Source organism: Dermacentor andersoni, chromosome 2 (genome assembly GCF_023375885.2).
Source record: "Dermacentor andersoni chromosome 2, qqDerAnde1_hic_scaffold, whole genome shotgun sequence".
Lineage (NCBI taxonomy): Eukaryota > Metazoa > Arthropoda > Arachnida > Ixodida > Ixodidae > Dermacentor > Dermacentor andersoni.
In genome coordinates, this window is record NC_092815.1 from 85,545,660 (window position 1) to 85,568,495 (window position 22,836).

Below are 22,836 nucleotides of genomic sequence, written 5' to 3' on the forward strand. Positions count from 1 at the left end.
AAAGTAAGGTTGCATTAAGATTATCAGGAACACATAAATTTGCTCAGAATTGATATGAGTCACAGCTGGGACACATGACAGAACATGCCACGATGACCCAAAAAAAAATGTGCCGTCTCCTACACTGGGTCAATCACATGAATTTAGTGTAGCAGTGATGTACTACACCATCTTTCTCTACTGGTACTGAGTCATACCAAGGCCTGTAATGGATGTAATGGATGCACTAACACAGTTCAATTAAAGACACACAGAGAGGACACAGATTAAGCCAATCATTTATATAAAGCCATCAGTACAATGCATCAAATCCTGCTGCATCATAAACGGAAGCACTTCAAATAGCAGCTATTACATGAAAGCACATGGTTGTGGAAGCACCTGAAGTTTTTGTTCATTCTGTGTTACCCGAAGTAATGACACCAGAGATCGTGCAGAACGTAATCTGTGAACACAGTTTGCTGTAAATATGAAAGACAAGTACAGCTCTGCAATACCCTGAATGTGCCTTTTGGCTGCTCACAAGCTTACAGGGTGGTCTCTAGACTAGAACGCTTGAAGTAGCGGAACACGGTCACACCCTTCTATGGTCACATTTAAAGTTTTAACAACATTAATTACAGATATTGGTTCTATACATGCTACAGGAAAATGGAAGATATCAACGATGTCTTAATTACATCTTCAGCTACAGCTAACATATAAGCAACTTTCATGCTAGTATACTAGTGAGCAACATACTCAAAAATATAGCTGTGCACATAGAATCCCTCATTTTTCTGCGTCCTGCTCCACACACTTTTAAACATTAACACTAGTATGCCACCTTTAAGCTGTTCTAACATGCTGAAGGAAGGTAGATCCCATAAATATGTCTTGTCCAGGGTTACACTGCTGTACCCTAAACATGAAATTTCAAATATTTGTTGCTACAGGGAAGACATCATGATAGCTTTCGAACAAGTCCCATGCTTGTTTGCAATCAAGGCATTTCTTTCAGAGCTTCTGTTCTGTATAGCTAGCCTAAAAGAGTCACAATATTTTAAAAACTAATGAAACAATAACAAAACAAACATACATGCCTAGCCGTACAGTTTTCAATGCTCACAATGTAAGTCAAAGGTCTCTTGTGTAAATGATCGCACAGTGGGAGAGTCAGCAGGCGAAAGGTAATTGTCGTCATGCTTGACCTGCAACTGCATCTCAACTCCAATTTTGTAAGGTCCTTTCTCTTTCGCTGTGATGTTGTTTACTGAAGCAGTGCGCCCACCAGTCGAGCACCATTCCTCATGACACAAGTCAATGCAGTCTCTGGCTGCGCACTCCTGGTGTGCCTGAGAGGAGATGGTAGTAGCGGTTGCAGCACAGGTATGGAAAGTTTGTGATGCCCACACTGCTGCTAGTGCTACAGCTGTTGATATAAGTGATGAGGCTGCTGGCCTACAAAAGGTCGATGCTGTCGAGGTCATCAAGTCGCAACAGTCATGTGGACACGATGGTTGATGGTTCAGACTGCAGTTGGGCATGACGTCTCCTCAAGTCTGAGCGAATCAAAGCTGTAAATGAAAAACAGTGTGTTTCAGACCCATCCTTAAATATATGCAGTAGAACCTCGTTGATACGTTCCCGTTACGTAGGTTTTCCCGGTGCCAACATTCGCAATCGAGACAAAAAAAAAAAAATTAGTTATGCTCATTTTTTACCAGTTCATACGTTCCTGCAATATAAAATTTCTTGGCACCAGCGTTCAGTACGTCGCCAAACTACGATCATATGATATGTTTTCCGGTCGCTAGATCCCATGTAAACAAGAAATACGTGAGGCGTGCGCGATTGAGAAAAGTATATAGCCGCCCGTTTCACGTGAAAACGACTGCACACCTAGTTTCTTATTCCGGTACCAGCGAATCTCCGCCCGGGTCGTAGGGTACCGCATTCACAGCTAACGCCGCCAAATAATCATCTTCGTCTATCTATTTTACAGCGCCGTGGTGCATAGTGCGTACTGCACACTTTTAGTAGGCGATTATTCAAACGTGCCACCATTCCCTGCTGCAGGCGATGCGATGTGGGCATCACGTTTCGCTTCAGTGGCATGTGGCATCTGGCGTCGCCCACGATTTCATTTCGGTTTCCCATCGCTCTCTTAAAACACCACGCAATAGGAAAACAACAATACGCCTCTCGGGCCGCTGGAGCACCACCAGCTCGACGCGCGCCAGCGTCATGCCGCAGTGATCCGCACGACGCTTCGCATTACATAGACGTCAACAATAGTTGAGTCCATCAAATTTTTTTAGTTACTTTGGATCGTAAGTTTTCGCGGTTAGTATGTTTTTTCTCGCGGTTTCTTCCAAAACGTATGAACGAGGTTCTACTGTATAGAACACAAACATGCACCTATGTAATAATTTCACTAAAGGTATATTAGCATGTGAACTAAATCCCCACTTGTATGATTTGCCAACTGTGTGTGTGTGCATGCACACTTAACTGTACAAGCTTTAATACAGTATCAAAGGATGAATAAGCTTTTACCTCATATTGAGAGCCTCTTTTTGAAGTGATCTAGGTCATGCAACTTATGTTGAAAAATTTTTTTTTTTTGCTGCGTTTAGAATTGATTTTATTCCATGTTTTTGTGTTCACAATACATTTGCCAAAAGTGTAAGCATGCCAGAGTAAATTTCCTGAAACTGACGTCATTCGTGCAACAAAGGATTACAATGCACACAGATCAATGGTGCTCAGGATTGGACAAAACCTAAATATTTAGAAGAATGACTAAACAGAATGGTTCATGCTTAAATGAGCACCACAAATAGTAAATGGGAAGGTGCCATTACTTGTTGCACATTACAGTCATTTTTTTCTTGTGTCAGGAGAAAGTGCCAGATGTATCAAGGGAGTTAAGGGTTGCCCCCACTGCCTCTGTGGCTGGCCCCCAGGTTATTGTGCAAAAGCAGAAAGAATTCTTAGCATGCAAATGTTTTGAAATATGATTAAAATTTACATCTGGAACAGAAACTTGTTCTTTCAGAGCGCTGGCATGTATCCCGGGACATGGCCAAACAATCTTTTTTTATATTCACCTTTATAGTCAAATAAAGTATCCTTGTGCAGCAACCTGACATGCTAACCAAGGAATGCTGAATGCCATTACAATGCTTAACACACTACAATCAATTAAAAATAATATGTTATAACACACCAAAGTCTAAAAGAGAAATGTGCTTATTTCACAGATAATGTACTTTATGACAAAGCACTACACAACAGGTGGCCCTGGCTATACACAGGCTCCTTCTCATGATCCTGCACTTGGAACGAAATGAGCAAGCAGTTAACAAACTATACGAATAACAGGTGAGAAGCAAGTTAAGTTACCTGAAGGATGGCTTGAGCATGCATGCTGTACAGAGCCCAAATGCACGTACCTGTGAGTATGGAACCAGCAAGCAGAGCACCTGACAGTGCAAGGTTTGTTGTGCGATCCCCGTATACGACAAGCATTTGGCCAGCAGCCATGGTAAAGAGGATGCCGAAAACCTGTGCCGAGGCATTAAGGAGGCCCGATGACGTTCCCTCTGGCTCCGGAAAGGTTACCTCAGCTGCAAACTCAAATCCAAGTGGAAGATAGCCTGTCATGAAGAACCTGCGACATGTAATACACAGGCGCAAACATGGGTTGTTTTATTTGCACTTGCAAACTATGACTAGTCATCGGTCAGTAAGAAAAAAAGGAACAACTGCCAAGTGCACTGCATGTTCCCAGTGCAAGCCTGACCCCTGCACATAGGTCAGCAGCTGTGGGGAGTGGCAAAATGGGTAGAGACAGGTTCAATGGGTGGAGGGTAAAATTTTGCAGAACAAAAGAAAAATTGCAGATTATATGCAAATGCGAGCAACTCCTACATTAAAAATAACAAAGCTGTACAACCAAGTTTCTCACACCCTTTGGAATCCTATAGGTCCAGACTGCCACTGCCCAAAACATACCCAAGCCTTTGCAGATGCTTCATTATATCTGGTGCATTTCATTCTAAAAACCCTAGTAAGTCTTTTAAAAGATTTCACTAATCTAAGTTTTGCACTTCTATACTCTGTGCTATACCCAACGCTTATTTGTTTCCGCTTTCTCAACGGCACAGACACGCGAGAGATACGTCAGGTTTCTCTGACATGCGTGAACATGCATGAGTTGCGAGAGAAAAATGTGCAGTCTGCATCTTGGTACTATGGACACGGACATGTTTTTGCCTGTTTGTCCCTAGCTGAGCTACACTCAGAGAACAAGGATAAATACTCCGGAATAAGCTCTTCCTCCATTTGTCTTTTGTGGCATAGAGGTCACACCACCATGCTCGTGATTAAGAGGTCCATAGTTAGAATGTGTGTTTGAACCGCTTTTTTTCTTCCTTTCTTTTTTTTCAAGCTGCATTATATCATTTCCTCCTTTCACTTCTGCAGTAGTTACTTTTTAGCTATATTTCACCACCAGGGCTGACACGAGGGGTTCCTGCTAAGGGGAGCGAAATGAGCATGTCGTCGTATGCAGCCTGGCAGCTCTGCAGATGCCAGTATCCAGTTACACGTTCTGATGGCCTAGACATATGGCTGCTATAGCACTGTGATGCAGGCCGTGTTGCTGGCTACTCATAGAGATAATTCATCACCGATGAATTATCTCTACGAGTAGCATCTCTATGAGTAGTATCTCTATGAGCTGTGCAATCTCACCAACATCCCGATCATACAGCCACTTTGAAGTAGCAACACAGGCTGTGTTGATGACTGTTTTCTGGCTGACATTTGATACTGACTGTGCCGCCACTTGCCACCACCGCCACTGCTAGAAAGCTGCTTAACAGGAAGCTTTAGCTTGGGGGCCCCTATCTAAATACACATAAAAAGAGAATTCGTTTTTCTCGGCAACCACTGCACCAAATTTGGCGAGGTTTGTTGCACTTAAAACAAAGACTTAAAATCTAGCGATTGTTGGTTTCGAATTTTTTATTTAGGTCGTCAATTTTTATCAAAAATTGCAAAACGAAAATTTTCAGGAAATGAAACTATCAAGTTTACAACTCCGTAACTCAGCAAGAAAAAAAAATGACATCACAATTCTGTGAATTTCATCTGATAGTACATCTAAAGCGGACAACATTGATATGTTACACATGAATCTAAAAAAATTTATTAACCTGGAAATACAGATTTTGCGGAACCCTCGTATACAACGTAACAAATTCACGTAAGATTTAAAATGGCATGTCAAGTTTGTCCGCTTTCAATGATCTAATGAATGCCGTTTACAGAACCGCAATATCTGTTCTTGATGCAGAGCTATTAATTTGTAAACTTCATGTGTCTATTTTTTTCAAACTTTTGAATTTCTGAATATCTTCTTAACAAAATTCAGGTTCTAAATCGAAATTCTGCTACCACCAGTCACTAGAAGTTAACTTTCTCTTTCAAATGCAACAAATTTCATTAAAATTGGTCCAGGGGCTATCTTAGAAAAATGTTTTTGCGTTTTACATGTATTTGAATAGGCCACGTCGGAGTTGGGGCCGGGCTAAAGCTTCTTCTTAACTCTTTCTCTTAACAGCTTCACTGTAAAAACACAGCGAAAGTGTAAACAGAATGGGTTGTGTATGGTTCTGAAATTGTGATCATACAATGTTTGTGAAAGGAAGAAATTCCATGAAGGTATAAGTAAGAGAAGACTGTGCAGAGCTGCAGGCTGATGAAGGCCATCTGCAAAGTGCAGCTTGTGTTCTATCTGAGAAGTGAGGCATTGTGGTGGCAGATCAGCAATCTCCCCCTTATGAAGTGATGACAACCATTCAGGAGACATCAGTAACTGCAGTTGATAAGCATTCACACTTGGCATTTAAAGTGAATGTAAGTGGTCGTTAAGGTATAATTAACTGTATCTGCCATTAATCAACCTCACAGCTCCAACTACGGCCATCTGAACACAGGAAAATAAATGCTAGCACAAGAGATACAGGGCTTGGAAAATTTTAAAAATAAAGAGCCGAGATCAGCCTCTGTCTTGATCATCCTAACTTACGTGCACTGCAGTATTAAGGCCTCTCCAAGTGACCTCTATTTACCTCTGTCTTGCATCAGTTACCTCCACCCTATACCTGTGCATTTCCTAATCTCATCACATCACCTAATTGTCTGCCATCCTAAATTGCGCCTCTCTTGTCTTGGCACTGAATCTCTTGCACCAAAGCTGCCACACTGACATTTTTCCATAAAGGGGTAGTTATAAATTCAATGTAGAGCAAATATCAACTTTCCATATTCATTTCCTTGGTGCAGGTTGCATGCGAAATGCTCTGTAAGTTTTTGAACGCTTAGTCAACAACTTTTCCATGTAACTGATAAGCAGACGCTCATACTCCACTTTGTGCACAATACAATTATAACAGTGAACCAACAGCGCTATGTAAAAATGGCTAGTGCCTGGTGCATGGTGGTAGAATAGGAGAGGTGGTCAAATGGCATCACTTCGCTAATGTTCCAAGAGCGTCGTAACTGCTCTCGAGTTGCCGCCGCTTTGCACAGGATGGCAGCAGTGGTAGTCCGGCCCCATTCCGCCACATGTGAAAGTATGTAAACGTGGTTGTGATGTGCAGTCAAACTAATTTTCCATCATGTGTTATATAATGCTGAATAGTTTCTGTCGCTTATAATAGATTGCTACTACGTGTTGGCACATGCTGCATTGCCAACGCATTGTTTGCTCCCTGCTAATTTGCTTATTTATTTTGCTGAACATCGGTTGGTTCTGAGCGCTAAACTGCGCCATTGTTAAAGTGCCGACGGTTGAAACAAATAACTTTTTCTATGTTCACTACCAAGTACATCCTTGATTTTAATGACAACAATCACTTTGCTAAGCTTACATGCGGAAACACATTTAACTGCTTTTGGAAACTTTACTGTTCATGTGTTAATTGCATTATTAATATTATTATTATTACAATGATTAATGTTGTTTTTGAAGTGGCTTCTTGTGTTCCTTAGAGCGCAAGAAGAATATAAAGCCTGTCATTTGCAACGCTGAGTGTAAGTGAGCACGGCGACATCCATCCACAGTTAATTTTCGTGCCAGCATGGAGCTTCCAACTTGCAAGAAAGAATGGCAGGATTATGTGCTAAATTTCGGCCACAAAATTCAAGACCTCTATATTCAATGCTGTCATTTATATGGGGCAACCAGTAATGACAATTATACTTTACTTTTGCTGTGGGAACCATATGCATAATTTATGTCTACAACATACAAGGAAACAACCATGGCTAACCTTCTACACTATTATGTGTCAATGAATATGCGCCAGAATGCGAAAGGAAAAAAAAACGATACCACAAAGAAGTAAACTAAAAAAAACTTGGGAAGCTGTAAAAACTGCTGTAAACTAGTGCTCCACATCAATAGGCGTAGGAGAGCTTGTAATAACATACTTTTCTACACTGAATCGCAGTGTTGCTATTTCGGTGGCACTTGTTCTCATTGTGCATTGTAACCTTAAATAGTTATTCACTTCCTAGTGTATTCTAAGTGTATTCACAAGTGAAGTACCCCGTCGCCAATAAAGTTGTTTGGTTTCTATTTCTTCAGCTGATTTTTCTTCTGTTGTTTAGAAACCTAAGCAATAATTAAACAAGTGCTGACCGTGCAACCGAGCAATTTACTTGCAGCTCTTGCGTTCTTGCTGCACACAACGATGTGTAAGCGAAATTTTTTTTACACCGTGCACAGACAGTAGGAATTTTCACACTTCCAGAAAAATAAAATATGATCAGCGACCTGCGTCAGTCCTGTTGAGATCACCCATGCCTACATATTTGTAATTTTTGAGCTCCATATCACCTGGTACACTAATTCTTGTTCGCAAGGCTGGCCAAAAGCCTCCACCTGCTATAAGGCAATTAAACAAACTCTTTACACAAGAAAAATTTAGAGGATCAACCTTTTACAGTGCAACAAAAGCTTGCGAATCACGTCTCTAGGCCCATAATATTGCATTGCCATTTGGCGATTTCCAAAGAATCTCTAGAGGTGCCAACGCATGCTCACGGCACTCGTTTTGCCACTTCTATCCTACCACTCAGGTGCTAATATGTAATTAGGAGACTGCAATATTCCGGTAGTTGCCTTTTAATCAATTGAAGAGTAAGTAGAAGTGCATTACAACAGCTGGTCCTTACCCAAGTAAACACGTGACGAAGAACACAGGCCACAGAGTGCCCGTATCCAGCACGAATGTGTAGGCCACCATGCCTGCCAAGGAGAACACGTAGACAACAAGCGTGGTCTCCTTGTAGCGGTGCGTCTTGTCGAGTACAATGCCACAGATGACTGATCCAACCATGCCAGATATAACAAGGGACAATCCCAGCCAGCCAGCAGTTGTCTCTTGGTTCTCGAAATACGACAGAAAAACCTGGTTGAGCAGCGTTGAGATGGCGTAGAAGGTGCCTACATTGATGCCTGCACAACAAAAAAATGAAAGGACGAAGTTATGGTCTGATTGACGAACACAATGAGAAACAACATTTTTTGTTATGCGCTCACGACAACAATGTGTCTCTCATATCTGAGGTAATGGATCCTTTCAATAATTTATTAGAGAGATTTAGCATAGCAAAGACATATTAGCTTGATGCATAAGAGGATACAAAAAGGCACAGACCTTAGGAACAGTGCTGTTGGTGACATAAAATGACACGGTGTATAATGAAGTGTGCAGAACTTTCACTGAAATTAATCACTGCATTCCACTTCTGGCATAAGCATGTTGGCAGCAACATGATCGTCATGAAAGTATTTTAGCACACTTAAAGAGACACTAAAGGCAAATACTGAGTCGACATGGGCTGTTTGAATACCATTCCAGAAACCTCGCAACGCTTGTTTTGTGCCAAGAAAAGACTTAGTTTACGAGAAAGTTGCATCTGAAGGCTACAAATGCCTTTTTCAAAATTCATATCTCCCGCTACCCAACCGGGGGAGTGGTGACATTGCACACGCCACCACCACCCTTTTCTGTTGTCGGTGAGTAAAACCGCGCCCAACAGACGGCGCTACTGAGCCAAGACAGAGTGGTGGATTCGCCGCTGCGGCTCCTTTTTGGTCAAGTGGCGTGGACCGTTCGGGCATCCCGCATCGTCACATGGCAGTTGAATTTTCTGCTACATGCAGTTTGCGCGTTTCACAAGCCAGCAAAACCAGCACAGCACTAGGTGACATGAAAATAGTCAAACGTGATAGTGTGGGTGGCGCCAAGTCGAACAAATGTGAAACCTTTCGACCGCCTGCATCATTGTCAAGGGTAATTTCAATGAGTTCTTTCTTCCAAAACATGATAGAGAACTGGACAAGTAGCATTTTATTTCGTCTTATTATACAATACAAAGATATCTTTTGCAACGAATGGCTCAGTACTAGTGACAGAATTTAACTGAGGAATGCTTTTGTCATCGGGCAAGTGCTTGAATGTTTCGGGGGAGTCTCTAACCATGTCCTGCATTTACCTCAATTTCTCGATTATTAAGGCTCTGTTCGCGATAATATTGACGCCTTAGAGATTCTCAAGCACTAATCTATCATTTTAGCTTGATTTAATATTTGCCTTTAGTGTCCCTTTAAAAAGAACAGTTGAGCAGTCCAAGAATGCTTTTAGCTCGTAAGAGATGATAACAGTGCCTCGAAATATCACCACCAGCGCTGCTGTTTGTTGTAGGAGATGCATTTTATATATCCACACTGACTGCTGCTTGTGACAGGTACTGTGGCACGACATCATTGGTCAGCCGGAAACATCAGTTTGCTTTACGTGGTATTGCAGCAAGCACTCATCCTGCATACATCCTAACCTGATTTCCTAGAGTGATGGTGCAGTGTGGTACAGTATCATTTCGTTAAATGTTCCCGATAGCTTAAGCCCAGCAAAGTACCACCACCATTCACAATCATAAGTCATGCTGACAAGTTACAAGGTCTTCAGCAGTACTACTGTAACAGAAACAGCATGCTCAAGTTACCGTATTTATTTGATTATAAGGCGATCACAATCTATAAGGCAAGGTTGCCCACTTGGAGGAGCCAAGAAAATAAACTTGAGTATGCAAACTAATATAAGGTGATATATACAGAGTACCAGATGGATTATTCCCAAATAACATATCATCATCATATCATTGGAAGCTTTGGAATAATCGGTATTGGTTATATGCGAATTCTGCCTTGAGGTGCGACTTCGCGGACGCATGAATTATACCTTATAATGTGACTTTATGGCAGCACATGCCATGCTGCCATGAAACCACAACGTAAGGTGAAATTCACACTGTGAAGTACTGTTCATTCTTTGAATTCTCGGCACGGGTTGTACACATAAAGATACAGCATTGCCACAGCTGTGAAGACTTATTAGTTTCTAGAATTTGCACTACCGTCCAAAATGTAGATTGCCAGAAAGCCAGCCCTGCTGCCACCATATTGAAATGGTAACCGAATTCATCAGCCTCGCATATGAGAGCTTCTTTCTCGTGTTTGCCCAAGCCAGAAAATTCCTAGAGAGAGATCTGAGGACTTTACTGGAGAATCTTGTGAGATGCTGGGGAATCGCACTTTATATGTGCCTTTGCTGGTACTATGGGAGACGACATGCTTTGCTCTGTTTAATCGCCACTTAAAGGGACAGTAAAGGCAAATACTAAGTCGACATGGCCTATTTAAATACCATTCCAGAAAGCTTGCAACACTTGTTTCATGCCAATAAAAGACTTAGTTTATGAGAAAATTGCATCTAAAGGGTCCGAATACCTTTATCACAATTCAAATCTCCCACCACGCAACTGGGAAGTGGTGACATTGCATATGCCATCACCACCCTTTGCTGCTGTTGGTGAGAAAAACGAAGCCCAACAGACGGCGGTGCAATTTCTTGCACAAAACGCAGACAAAATGCAAATGCGCATCTATTCGCCACTGCAGCTGCTTTTGGTCAAGTGGCATGGACCGTCCGTGCATCCCGCGACATCACATGGAAGTGGAATTCTCCAATACATTCACAGTTTGTGCAACTTTCGCGAGCCAGCAAAACCAGCACAGCACTACGCGATAATGAAACTACTCAAACGCCAAAGCATGGGTGGCGCAACGTCGAGTGAAAATGAAATCTTTCGACCGCCCGTGTCCTTGTCAAAGGGCAATGTCAATTAGTCCTTTTTTCTAAAAATGAAATAGAACTAGACAAGGAACATTTTCTTTCATCTTACAATGCACTAATACAATAAACGAGAAGAAACGGTTAACTGAGGGGCCCGATTTTTATTAGTCATATCGTAAGAAGCCAACAAACACTGACACCAAGGACAACATAAGGGGATATTACTCGTGCTTAATAAATGAAATAATGAAACGATAAATTAATGGAAATGAAAGTGTATGAAATACAATTAACAACAAGAATAACTTTCTTGGTGTCAGTGTTTGTTGGCTTCTTACGATATGACTAATAAAAATTGGGCCCCTCAGTTAACCCCCTTTCTTCTTGTTCATTACTAAACAAGGGTCTCGAATCCAGCAACATTGATGCCTTCAGGTAGCACATGTGGGTTTATTGATCTGTTGCCTTCACCCAAAGAGATCAAGTTCTCGTGATGCATGTGGCAGAAAGGATGTTCCACATCTGCCGCCAAGGTTTGTGAGTGGTGGCGCTGCCTAACACTCCCAGGCTTCTACTAGGAAACATAAGTACCCAAGAAAATGGATGGAGAAACGGCGCCACGGTAGCTCGATTGGTAGAGCCTCGTACGCGTAATACGAAGGTTGTGGAACCGTTCCCCACCTGCGGCAAGTTGTTTTCTCATCCACTTTCATTTCATTAATTTCCCCTATGTTGTCCTTGGTGTCAGTGTTTGTTAGCTTCTTACAATAATATAATACAATGATGTTTTTATAATGACTGGTTGAATACTAGTGACAGAATTTAAATGAGGTGTGCATTCACCATCGGGCAAGTACTTGAACGTCTCGGGGGAGTCTGGAATCATGTCCTGCATTTACCTCAATTTCTTGATTACTCAAGCTCTGTTCGCGATAATATTGATGCCTTAGAGATTCTCGAGCACTAATCTATCACTTTAGCTTGACTTAATATTTGCCTTTAGTGTGTCTTTAAGCTTCCATCCAAATTGGATCATAGCAGACAACAGAGAGTCCATAATGGTGAATCGTCAGCTTCTTGCCGTCAATGGTTGGCGTGTGTCAGGCGCATATAACGTAAGGTTTGCTGCTTTGCAGTCTGTCTTTCACACTCTGCCAGTGCCAGGGCCGTCGGTTACGGGGGGAGTACATGTCACACAGCTACGCTCTGTGTATGCGTCGCCAAGCCATGAACAAGAAGTTCAATATAACCTGCAAATTATTATTTTATAATAAATCAAATTCGTAGCCACGCGTCAGTGTTCATTGGTCTGCAGCTACTAAAGCGGCATCTACCTACGAATTCTGGGGAAAAAAGCCTCACTTTATATTTTAATAAGTACAGTAAAAATGCTAGTAAGCAAGCTAGTAAGCAAGCTCAGGCAGAGCTGAAGATGCATGACTACGTTTGATGTACAGAGCTGCACAGCAAAAATGGATGTAAAGCCAAATGCCATATCTGCTCGAGCGTGCCTGTGAGATCTGCATTAATATGAACACTCTAGGCTTATAGAACATGATGCCAGATGGGTTAGATACTTCCTTGGGTAAGCAAAGCTATCAAAGCCAAAACTAATACAGAGGATTGGGCACAAGTATGTGTTATCAGTTGCACGTTGCAAACTTCCAAGCTTTCACTCCCACAGTTCTGCTAAATCTGAGAAAGCAAGGTTCAGTAAAGTGACACTATGGACTCGCAAAACAAAATTAGTCAAATCACGTTACAACAATGTTGCATTCAATACAAATAATAATTTAATTATACCCAATATTCAATATTACCGTACCTGTCGATATCGATGAAAAGAAGAAAATGTGGTTGGGTCCATGAAAAAGAAACGCAAGCGCCATGCCTGTGGCAGGCCCGTATTTAAGGGTCTCCTATCGATTTTGATTACCCGTTGGCAGCTTGCCATGTGGTTACATGTTATATGAACAATGCTAAAATACAAATGCATTCTGCACCGTCGTTAATATGCAACTGTTCGATAGGTGTGGTCCCACATGATTGGCATGTTGGCTTCCTGGCTGTTAGCCAGCCAAGTTAAGCCATTGCCCAAATGCATGTGCGTCCATAATTTGCCATATAGTTGCTCTTGCTAGCAGACTATACATGCTACATGAGCTGCAAGCAAACAAATATTTGCAATAGTGCAGCCAATATTGCTTCGAACATGTCATTTTCTGTTTTGTTATAGCAGTAGGATACTCATTGAAGATAAGCATGACCAAACAAATTTTAGATTTGATTTGTCATATACGATAATTCATTATACGAGTTCGTTATGTAGAGGTTTTATCATATTAACCTACAGCCTAGCACCATACTTGACTATGGTGCTGGCTACATTTGTACACAAAGAAAATAAAGCCAAGCTTTTGCAATGTGAATGATGAAGAAAAAGAATGCGACGTTAAACGTCTTGAAGCTGCACAGTTGCCTATGATGGACACTGCAATAGAGGGCTCCGGATTAATTTTAATGCCTAGAGTTTATTAAGGGGCACTGAAAGCATGGTAAATGAGTGTTTTTGCATTCCAGCTCCATCGGAATGTGTCTGCAGCGGCTGGAAAATGACCCTGTGAACTCATACTCACAGCGCAACACCATAGCCACTGGGCCACCGCAGCAGGTGTGATTGGCAAAATATGGTAATGTGTTGCAGAAAAACATACTAATGGTCCATGAATGCTGATTGCCTCTAAGTGCACCGTCATACACAAGCAAAGCATGAAGCATATTATGCACTTGCTGCATTTGGGCACAACTCAGAATGCGCAAAACATTCTCCTTAAGTGTGGGTCTTTACTTGCCCCATTTTAATATTTAAGTATTACAGACCTCCTAAATGATTTATAAAGTAACTTGGCATACTGACCATACGTGACCAGCAACAGCATGTAGTTGACATTACGTAGCAGGTTCTGCATGGAGTGCCAGTACCCTGTTGGATCAGCCTGTTCTCTGGATACTTGTGCCCTGCTAGGTGGACGAGGTGGTTTATCACGGAAACCTGAAGAAAAAATAAGGGGGGGGGGGAATCGGCACACATCAGGATTGGCACCCAGAGTCACTGAACCCCAGCATAAAGAAGTAAGTGAAGAAAACGATTTATTAAAGGGACTCTAAGAGGTCATGGCCATAATGCAAACCTGTTCCGCAATAGCTAGCACAGTATAGACCCTTTCCATAAGCTAACTTTCCTGCAAGGCAGTTTGCTGAATTAATGGCAGCTTAGTCCTTTCTGCAAATAGCGAGCACATGCACAGCTTGCTCATATTAAGTCATAAAAGGCGTAGACGTGACTCTCATGATGAAACCATGCACACGAGACAAACCACAGCAAGTGCAGCTAGTACTTGTTTTGCTAGCTGTACATGCTTCGATTGAATGTCGATTGGTGCTGCCATTAGTCTGGCAAATGTGCAGTGCAGAAAAGGAGACTTGCAAATCAGGAAAATGTCTATTATGCACAGCACGTATTTCAGTTTCATGCAGTATCAATTGGAGTACACATGTGGAGATATGCGGAAGCATATGTGTGGAGATTTGCGGAAGCAAACCCATAAAATGGATTTTAGGACTTAGTCAAGCTGCTGATGCAGCTTTTTTCCTCAAGACCTGTCCATATTCAAATGTATGTTGTATATAGGAAATAAAGCACTTACTTACTTACTACTTACTTACAATTTCCTTTCAAGAAGAAGAAAACTTCATTCAGTGACGAATCTATCCCGATGATGATGATTTATTGACATCACCTTTAAACAGGGTGGTGACAAATAATCACCTAGCCTGCTTGATTTAATCAGGTATGGTGTACATGCTTTTCATTCTAACATTTTAACGTGACAGCGTTAAAGATCATCATTCAAAAGACTAGCGCAAAATAGCAGGGACAAAGACAGAGAGGACGACAGGACGAGCGCTAAACATCAACTGAGGTTTTTACTGCGAGCGGCATTCTGCCAGCGGCATTTATTGCGGCATTCTTTTTGAAATGGGAGGGAGAAAAACAGTGCCCTATCCTGCTTGAATTAATCAGGTGTGCCATACATGTTTCATTACAGAAATATTTATACATCTCCATAATCTTCTTTTTCTTCCTCAAGATCTCTCTAGCTACCTTGTACCGCTACCTATGCAACTGCTACATGGCGTGCCACCTGGTGTAATAATATGCAACTACAATGCAAAGGGCACATGACAGACGCTACACGGCGCGCATATCACCTTGCAAGGCACATGGCAAGATGTTAATGATGATGATGATGATGATTTATTGGCATCCCCTTTGAAACATGGCAGTGACATAGACACCTAGCCAGCTCGATTTAATCAGGTACACAATGCATATTCTTTCAATCATTCTTATACCCATCTCCTTAAACTTCTTCTCCATCTCAAACATTATTTAACTGCCTTGTACCACTACCTGTGCATCTACTACATAGCATTCTACTTGGTGTAATAATATGCAACTGCAAGCAAAACATGTACTTATTGACGCTATGCGGCGCACATGTCACATCGCATTTCTGCTCGCACACTAGGGCACATTTAAAGGGCATTTTTCTGCGGCATGCTAGCAAGCGCTGGCGTGGCTCAGTGATAGAGTAGCCGACTCCCATGCAGCACGCCCGGGTGTTATCCCTGCGGGAACTGGGCATTTCTTTTTTCCTATTCCTGGCAACAGCTGTTACGGACACAGGACACCAGCGGTGGCGGCGGACACCTCCGCCACCCAGAGTGGCTGTTGGAATGAGCCCATAACAGCTTATGCTGTAAAACTTGGTGCATGACAGTTGGGGCGCCCTGTGGGTGTGGGAATATGTAATATCCACGCAACAGCAATAAGTGCTGCTTTACAACAAAGCTTGACTTACCAACCAGGATGCCAACAAGCACTATGCTGCTGAAGATGGCCACCCCATAGCATAGGATGCTCAAGCCATGGCCAATCTCCTCCAAACCTTCAGCAGTTTTTGGAGACCCAGTTACCACTTGGGGAGGAATCAAAAATCCCAAGGCAATTCCCAACTGTAATGAGCAAACAGCAAAAGGCAACAAATTGGAACTTTTGCATTCATACACTTTCATATATGAACCGCCAGTAAGCCAGTGCCTATAATAAATTTCTCACAACTTTTAAAATAATGCTATTTATTTCAGCAAAACATACTATAGTGTGGAAGAAATGTCTAAAATGAAAGTCAAGTATGCCCTGCATGTGGAGTATGTACTAGCATGTTAAAGGGACACCAAAGAGAAACACTACACTTTATACTGACAAAGTATTCTTTAAAAACTCTTTTTCTCATTAATTTCACGGTACTAGGTTGACTACTACAGAAGAAAATTTAAAATCAAATGTCTTTACCCCCCCCCCCCCCCCCCCCATCCATGACGTGGCCAATGTGGCTTTGTAAATGTTCTTGAAACTTTCCAATTTCATTCTTTTGCTTTTGTCAATAAAAAATTAAGACCGACCAGACACCATCAAGATCAATGATGTCATGGCGGCTTGGTGCAGGAACTTCAAGACAGCGTCACCACCGGTCTTTCGTTTTTGCATCTTTCCTAGATTGCCAAGCCTCTTTACATGACAAACGACCTTCTTCTGTTTTTTTTTTTTTGTTAGTGTGGAAGGGTAATTTACTCATATAGCTCAAATAATTATTCTGTTTGGTGTCCTCTTTAAGCTCACTGAGTTGTGAAGAGCTAACAAGCACAAATCTGACATCTGGCATACTGCAAGATCACTCCTAATTCTCAAGCCATTGCTACCTGAGAGCGCTGATAACTGAAGATCTTGTGAAATACAAGTGTCCCAGCTAACACAGTCTGTTTTTAAAAAAAGATAAAAAAAGCAAAGACTTCGGTGTGGGTGAGACCAATTGTGTGATGTTAGAAGTTTCCTGAAGAAGCCGCCGGTATATTTTGTTTTAGTAATGGTTTAATTCTCAAACTTTTTAATCACAAACTTTGTGGCTACAATGCCAATGCAAGTATTGACAATTGACAAGAACTTTATTGAAGTGTCCTGAGGAACGTGACTGGGGGGAGTCAAAGGCTCCCCAATCAAGTTGGTGGCTCCGCCCACGACGGGACCACAAGTATTGTACGAAACATTTCAAAACATTGCTTTCAGTTGATTTAGATGAGTTACTGTTCGAGTGGGGAGTGGTGACGTTGCATAGGCCATCACCACCCTTTAATGCCACCAGTGAATAAAACGGCGCCCAACAGACAGCGCTATGGTATCGTGCACAAAATGCAAGTGCATGGCCATGGAGAAACCAAGCCAAAAGAGAGCACTGGATTTGCCACTGCAGCTGCTCTTGGTCAAGTGACATGGAGCACTCAGGAATCCCACGACATCACGTGGACATGACATCCTCTGATACTTGCAGTCTGTGCGAGTTTTGAGAGCCAGCAAGACCAGCGCAGCACTACACGATAATGAAACTACTGAAATGCAAATGCACGGCCGGTGCAGAGGGTAGCAGGGAGAGAAAACAAAACCTTTTGACTTCCCGCCTCATTGTCAAGGGTCTGTTCAATAGTCTGTTCAATTGTCAAGGTTCCCGTCAATGAGTTCTTTTTTTTCAAATATCAAATAGAACTGGACAAGCAGTACTTTCTTTTGTCTTGCAATGCAATACAATGATCTATAACTATAATGATCTATTACGTGCAATACAATGATCTAGTAAGCAGCCACTCAACGAGTGGTTGAGTACTGATGACAGAATTATAATGAGGAGCGCCTTTGTCATTGGGCTAGTACTTGAATATCCCGGGGGAGTCTCTAACAGCGTCTTGCATTTACCTCAATTTCTCAATTACTAAAGCTCTGCTTGCGATAATATATTGACGCCTTAGACGTTCTCGAGCACTAATCTATCACTTCACCTCGACTAAACATTTGCTTTTAGTGTCCCTTTAAGCACGAAAAAGAACTGCAGAATTGGTAAATACAGCAATTAATTGAATATGATATGTTCAAATGCACACTACAAACTTGCATTGACATTATGGCCATAAAGCTAATAATTGAAGAGATGGTTAATTAACCCTTCCCATACCACAAGAAATGACGAAAAGAGTACCAAACTATAATCATGAGCAGTAGAGAAAGGGTTAGGCAGTAATAATTACTCTATGGATAAGAACACAAAAAATACTGGAGGCCTTCCTAGGTTATTGCTAAAAGCACAGTTAATTTCAAAGCTTCACTTCTTTTTTAGCTGGCTCTATATTAGCTGGGACAACTGATCTAACTATGGTAGCAAATGCTAGGCACGAAACATCAAGAAGCTATTTTGCAGTCTGAAACCCTTTGGAGTGGTTCTGTCTACATGCCTTCGACGTACACATGGCCAAAATATGTAAAAAGCCCCTGCAGGTGTGCTTTGCTGCAGTCGCAAAAAGAGAGACACAGGCACAGACAACTTGCAGTGACATATAAAGCTAAGTTCAATAGACCAATCAGGTTTGGTTAAATTAAAGAATAAATTATATTCTGGGGTTTTACATGCCAGAACCACGATCTGGTTATGAGGCATGCCATAGCGGGGGACTCTAGAACTATGCTGACCCCCTGGGTTTGTTTAACGTGCCCCCTAGTGCATAGCATACAAGCATTTTTGCACTTAACCTAAATCGAAATGTGGTCACTGCAACCGGACATCAAAGCCATGACCACGTAGCAGCGCAACACCATAGCCACTAAGCTTACAGCAAGTACAAATATTTTTTAAAAATCTTTTTCCTTTGTTTTGTGATAGCAATTATATGGACACTCCAGGTGCATTCCTGCCATCATTGTCGCTGTGATGTTCAGTATAAAGTATAAGGGCACTAACATCACCGTCGCACGCCGTATGCTGTATGTGCAAGTTCTCAATCTCGCACGCGCAAGTGAGGAAAGCGGGGAGGAAGCGTGCCACCTTCCGTTGCGTGCAAGGCACCGGGGAGAGGGGTGGGGGTATGTACTACTCGGCGGTTGCTGCATATGGCATAGCCACGCAGGTCCCATCTTGAAAGCGAACTTCAGCCACACGCGAGGCACCGGGAGGAGGTAGGGGGTTTCTACTCCAATTCTTCATGTACGGACTGAGCATAGATACCGTAACAGCACGACAGCAGCATGAACGTACCTCGAGCATAAGTATAATTGCTATCACAAATAAAACCATCCTAATGATGTTCAACGTTCTTGTCCAGCGCCCTGAGACATGAGCTACAAAATACCTGGTTGCCGAAGACCCCAAAGGAGCATGCCCGAGACACCTCCTGTGCACTGAACCAGACGGCCGCAAGGCGCGGTGGTATGCTCAGGATGAAAATTTGTGACACAGCCACCACCGTCTGGCCCACCAGGCACACCGCAAACCGGTCACGCTCCACACTTAGTACCTGCAAGGCATGTAGGTCACTGGTCAAGTGAAGTGTGACCAAAGACAAGCTGAGTGAATTCTGTATGGTGCAACTCAAGCAGGATTGCAAGCTTAGAAAGGTGGTGGACGTCCATCTTCAAAGCAAAGATAGAGTGACTACGCAACTAGGAAAGGAGGAGCTGAATTCATTTTCTTTCATTGTTTCATCCTCTTCTGTCTTTTTCACCTTTCAAAGATGCACAACTAGAGTTTTCACAAGATGACCTTAGCGTCTATTGTGCCATTAAATGTTAATTAAACACAACTGAAGACCAGGAATGTGAGCAACATGCCATTTGGCGAGTGGCAAGTGTGGGTGTGCAAGCTGTCGAAACATTGAAACATACATGGTTAGAGCTCTGATGCTAAATTGTGCCCTTTAAAAATGGCAATGTGCAGGGTACATCACCCTTTTTAAGTGAGATCATTATCATTAGGAAGACATTCAGTGCTTTTCCATAACATTGTGAGTGTTTTGGAAAAGTAACCAATTAATCAACATCTTTCTGGCTCTTCTAACAGAGAGTTCAGCTGGATGCTGGCAAACTAATGACAGACACTCCAAAAATTTAATGGATTCACTCGTTGTCTCGTCTTCACACTTTCTTCCTCAGGAGGCAGTTATCGGCTAATAGAGGTATCAGTGGAGTGAATTACCAATTCAAAGCTCATCTAAAAGAAAAGGTGTATTCCAAACCAAAAACAATGTGATATAATAAACACGTGAAGCCATGATGAAGCCAGACCTTGATCCATGAGCCAGCACAAGTCCCAAGTGCTCCTAGGATAACAACAAATCGAAGCCCTCGTCGCTCAAGCAGCCAGGAAGCTGGGAAGATGAGTGGTACATAGGTCACCATGTACACCACAGCAGTCCAGTTCACCGAGATTTCATCTATGCCATAGTAGTCCTGCATACAACACACATTAATCTAATCTAAGTAAAACCACTTCTCTGAAGTGACAACGTAACATCAGTAACTGTAATAGATTAAAATAAATAAAAGTAAAGAGCCCATGATTGCGGCAGCTAGTAAAAGCAAAGTGCCACCGGTGTAATTTGTCAGATGTTTTGAATTTTAATCAATGTTGCTGAGCGTCTTAAGCAAGAGATAGAAAACGAGACCTGTTGTTCGAGTGCTGGTCAAAAGTTGCAGCAATGTTACTTCATGCATTTTTGCATGTTAAAGGAAACATTTATTTACTATGCACAATGCTTCATAATACAAATCACATTAAATAAAGCAAGGTGACAAAAAAGTCAGCTCTACCTTTTAAGATGCAACTCGGAAGAAGTTAACTTGAAAATGAGCATTAATCTCTCAAGCCCAGAATCTATGCTTTAACAATACATTACTTGCTACCCTTTGCACAGTACAAGTGTTCAAGTCATGAATAGGGTTGCCAACTTTTCAGTGAACCAAGTCGCATCGGTGAAGGGAAAGACAGTAGGGAGCTGTTAACAGTCGACCTTGTTATTGCCAGAGGCCACCAGTTGGAATCTGTATGGGCAACAAAGTTGCACGTTTCTTTTCTTTTTAGTTCTACCATATTGCAATTTACAACATGAAAGGTGCAGTAGATGGCAGGCCAGCATAGCCACTGATATACAGATAGAGGTACTGTGAACAATTGGGGCTAGGGCATACAACAGAACTAGAATTGTGACAAAAACAAAAATGCCTTTATGTTTAAAAAAAATTATGCGATTTAACACGCCGAAATCACAATCTGATTATGAGGCGCGCCTTAGTGGAGCACTCCATATTGATTTTGACCTACTGAGGTTCCTTAACATGCACACAACGCACGACACACGGGCGTTCTTGCATTTTGCCTCTATCAATATGCGGCTGCAGCAGCCAGGATTTGATACTGTACCTTTGGGCTTAGCAGCGCAACGCCAAAGCCCATATGCCACCATGGCAGGTCTTTACGTTTATGACAATGCAACAGGAGACAAAATGGAAGACAGTGCAAGTGAGCTATCAGGCATTTTAAAAAGAACATCTTGTTTTTGGTTGTAATTCCATGAAAAAATATGCTAAGGTCAGGACACTTAGCAATCCAGACAGGGTCAAGTCGGGACTTGGGACCTTCACTCAAAAGCCGGGATGGTCCTGCAAAATTCAGGACAGTTGGCAACCCTTGTCATTAATGACCCCTTTTTACTAGCAGTAGACAACGGTTATAACAGGGCAAATGAATGAAATAAAACACTAATTAAATTAGAAGAGGGCGACTGATGTGATTGCAATCAGAAAAAGCATATAAAAAAACAGAATTTCAATATTTTTTCTTTTTTTTTTCTGCAGTGTCCCAACTATGACAGATGTTGCATGAATATTAAGTGACCAAACATTCTTTGTTCCTTGAGGCTCTTGCAGAGGTGAAATGAAAAGCAAAAGCAGAACCGTTTCTTTTTCAAATGCAATGGCAACAAATGAAAGTGTTCTTTATTATGGCAGCCCAGATATTCAATCTCATCATGTGCAGCATAACTTTGGCCAATGGCTGGAAGTTTTTCTTACGTGAAACATCTTTCATATTGTTCAACGTAGGGGATGCTTGCTAAAGCCATATGTAAGAAAATGTAGCGAAAAGACGAAACACTAATCACTTACATCTTTGTAATTGTATACCCACATGCCTTGCTTTGGTATCTTTGTGTAAAGGAAAGAAGTCATTACTCAATCATGCACATGTTGCATGCACAGATTGCACCATTGTCACGTGGTGCGTGACATAATCAAAGCTAAATTTAGCCTCCCACTCAGCTATATGAGGCGTAGCTCGGCAGTACATTTGTCAATTCGAGCAGGAGCGGTTGTGTTTGAGAGAGCTTAGTCTGCCATAGTAGACATATTCATCAAAGTCAATCTCGTGCTCAGTGGAAGTTATAAGGCTTATAAGTGCGCAATCTGCTGAAAAAATTTGATGGTTGTTCAGGTTCTCTTCACACACGATTCAGTCTCTTCACACACGATTCCAAAGACGGTGTGAAGAGACTTGGCCAGCAAGACAGAGGGATGTCAATCTGCGCTCACCTACTTTGGCTACAAGGGACCCACTACATATACGGAGCAAGCAAAACTGCAAGATTAGACCATGGGACCCCTGCTAGACGTGTCATAGGTTAAGCATGTAAGCTTTGAAAT

General features: G+C 42.0%; 1 protein-coding gene across 3 annotated transcripts in view; it reads right to left on the reverse strand.

The window, feature by feature from the left end:
* Nucleotides 1–262: 262 nt before the first annotated feature.
* HisT (Histamine transporter) overlaps nt 263–22,836 on the reverse strand; it is a 104,339-nt gene continuing 81,765 nt past the window's right edge. For all 3 annotated transcript variants that reach the window (XM_050188593.3, XM_055076863.2, XM_050188592.3), the window contains exons 4-10: nt 20,425–20,589; nt 19,494–19,658; nt 16,124–16,277; nt 14,116–14,250; nt 8,233–8,515; nt 3,438–3,655; nt 263–1,556 (exon numbers count right to left, since the gene is read on the reverse strand). In XM_050188593.3, the coding sequence (XP_050044550.1) occupies nt 1,483–1,556; nt 3,438–3,655; nt 8,233–8,515; nt 14,116–14,250; nt 16,124–16,277; nt 19,494–19,658; nt 20,425–20,589 (1,194 nt within the window). In that variant the 3' untranslated portion in view covers nt 263–1,482. The remainder of the gene's footprint in view (nt 1,557–3,437; nt 3,656–8,232; nt 8,516–14,115; nt 14,251–16,123; nt 16,278–19,493; nt 19,659–20,424; nt 20,590–22,836) is intronic.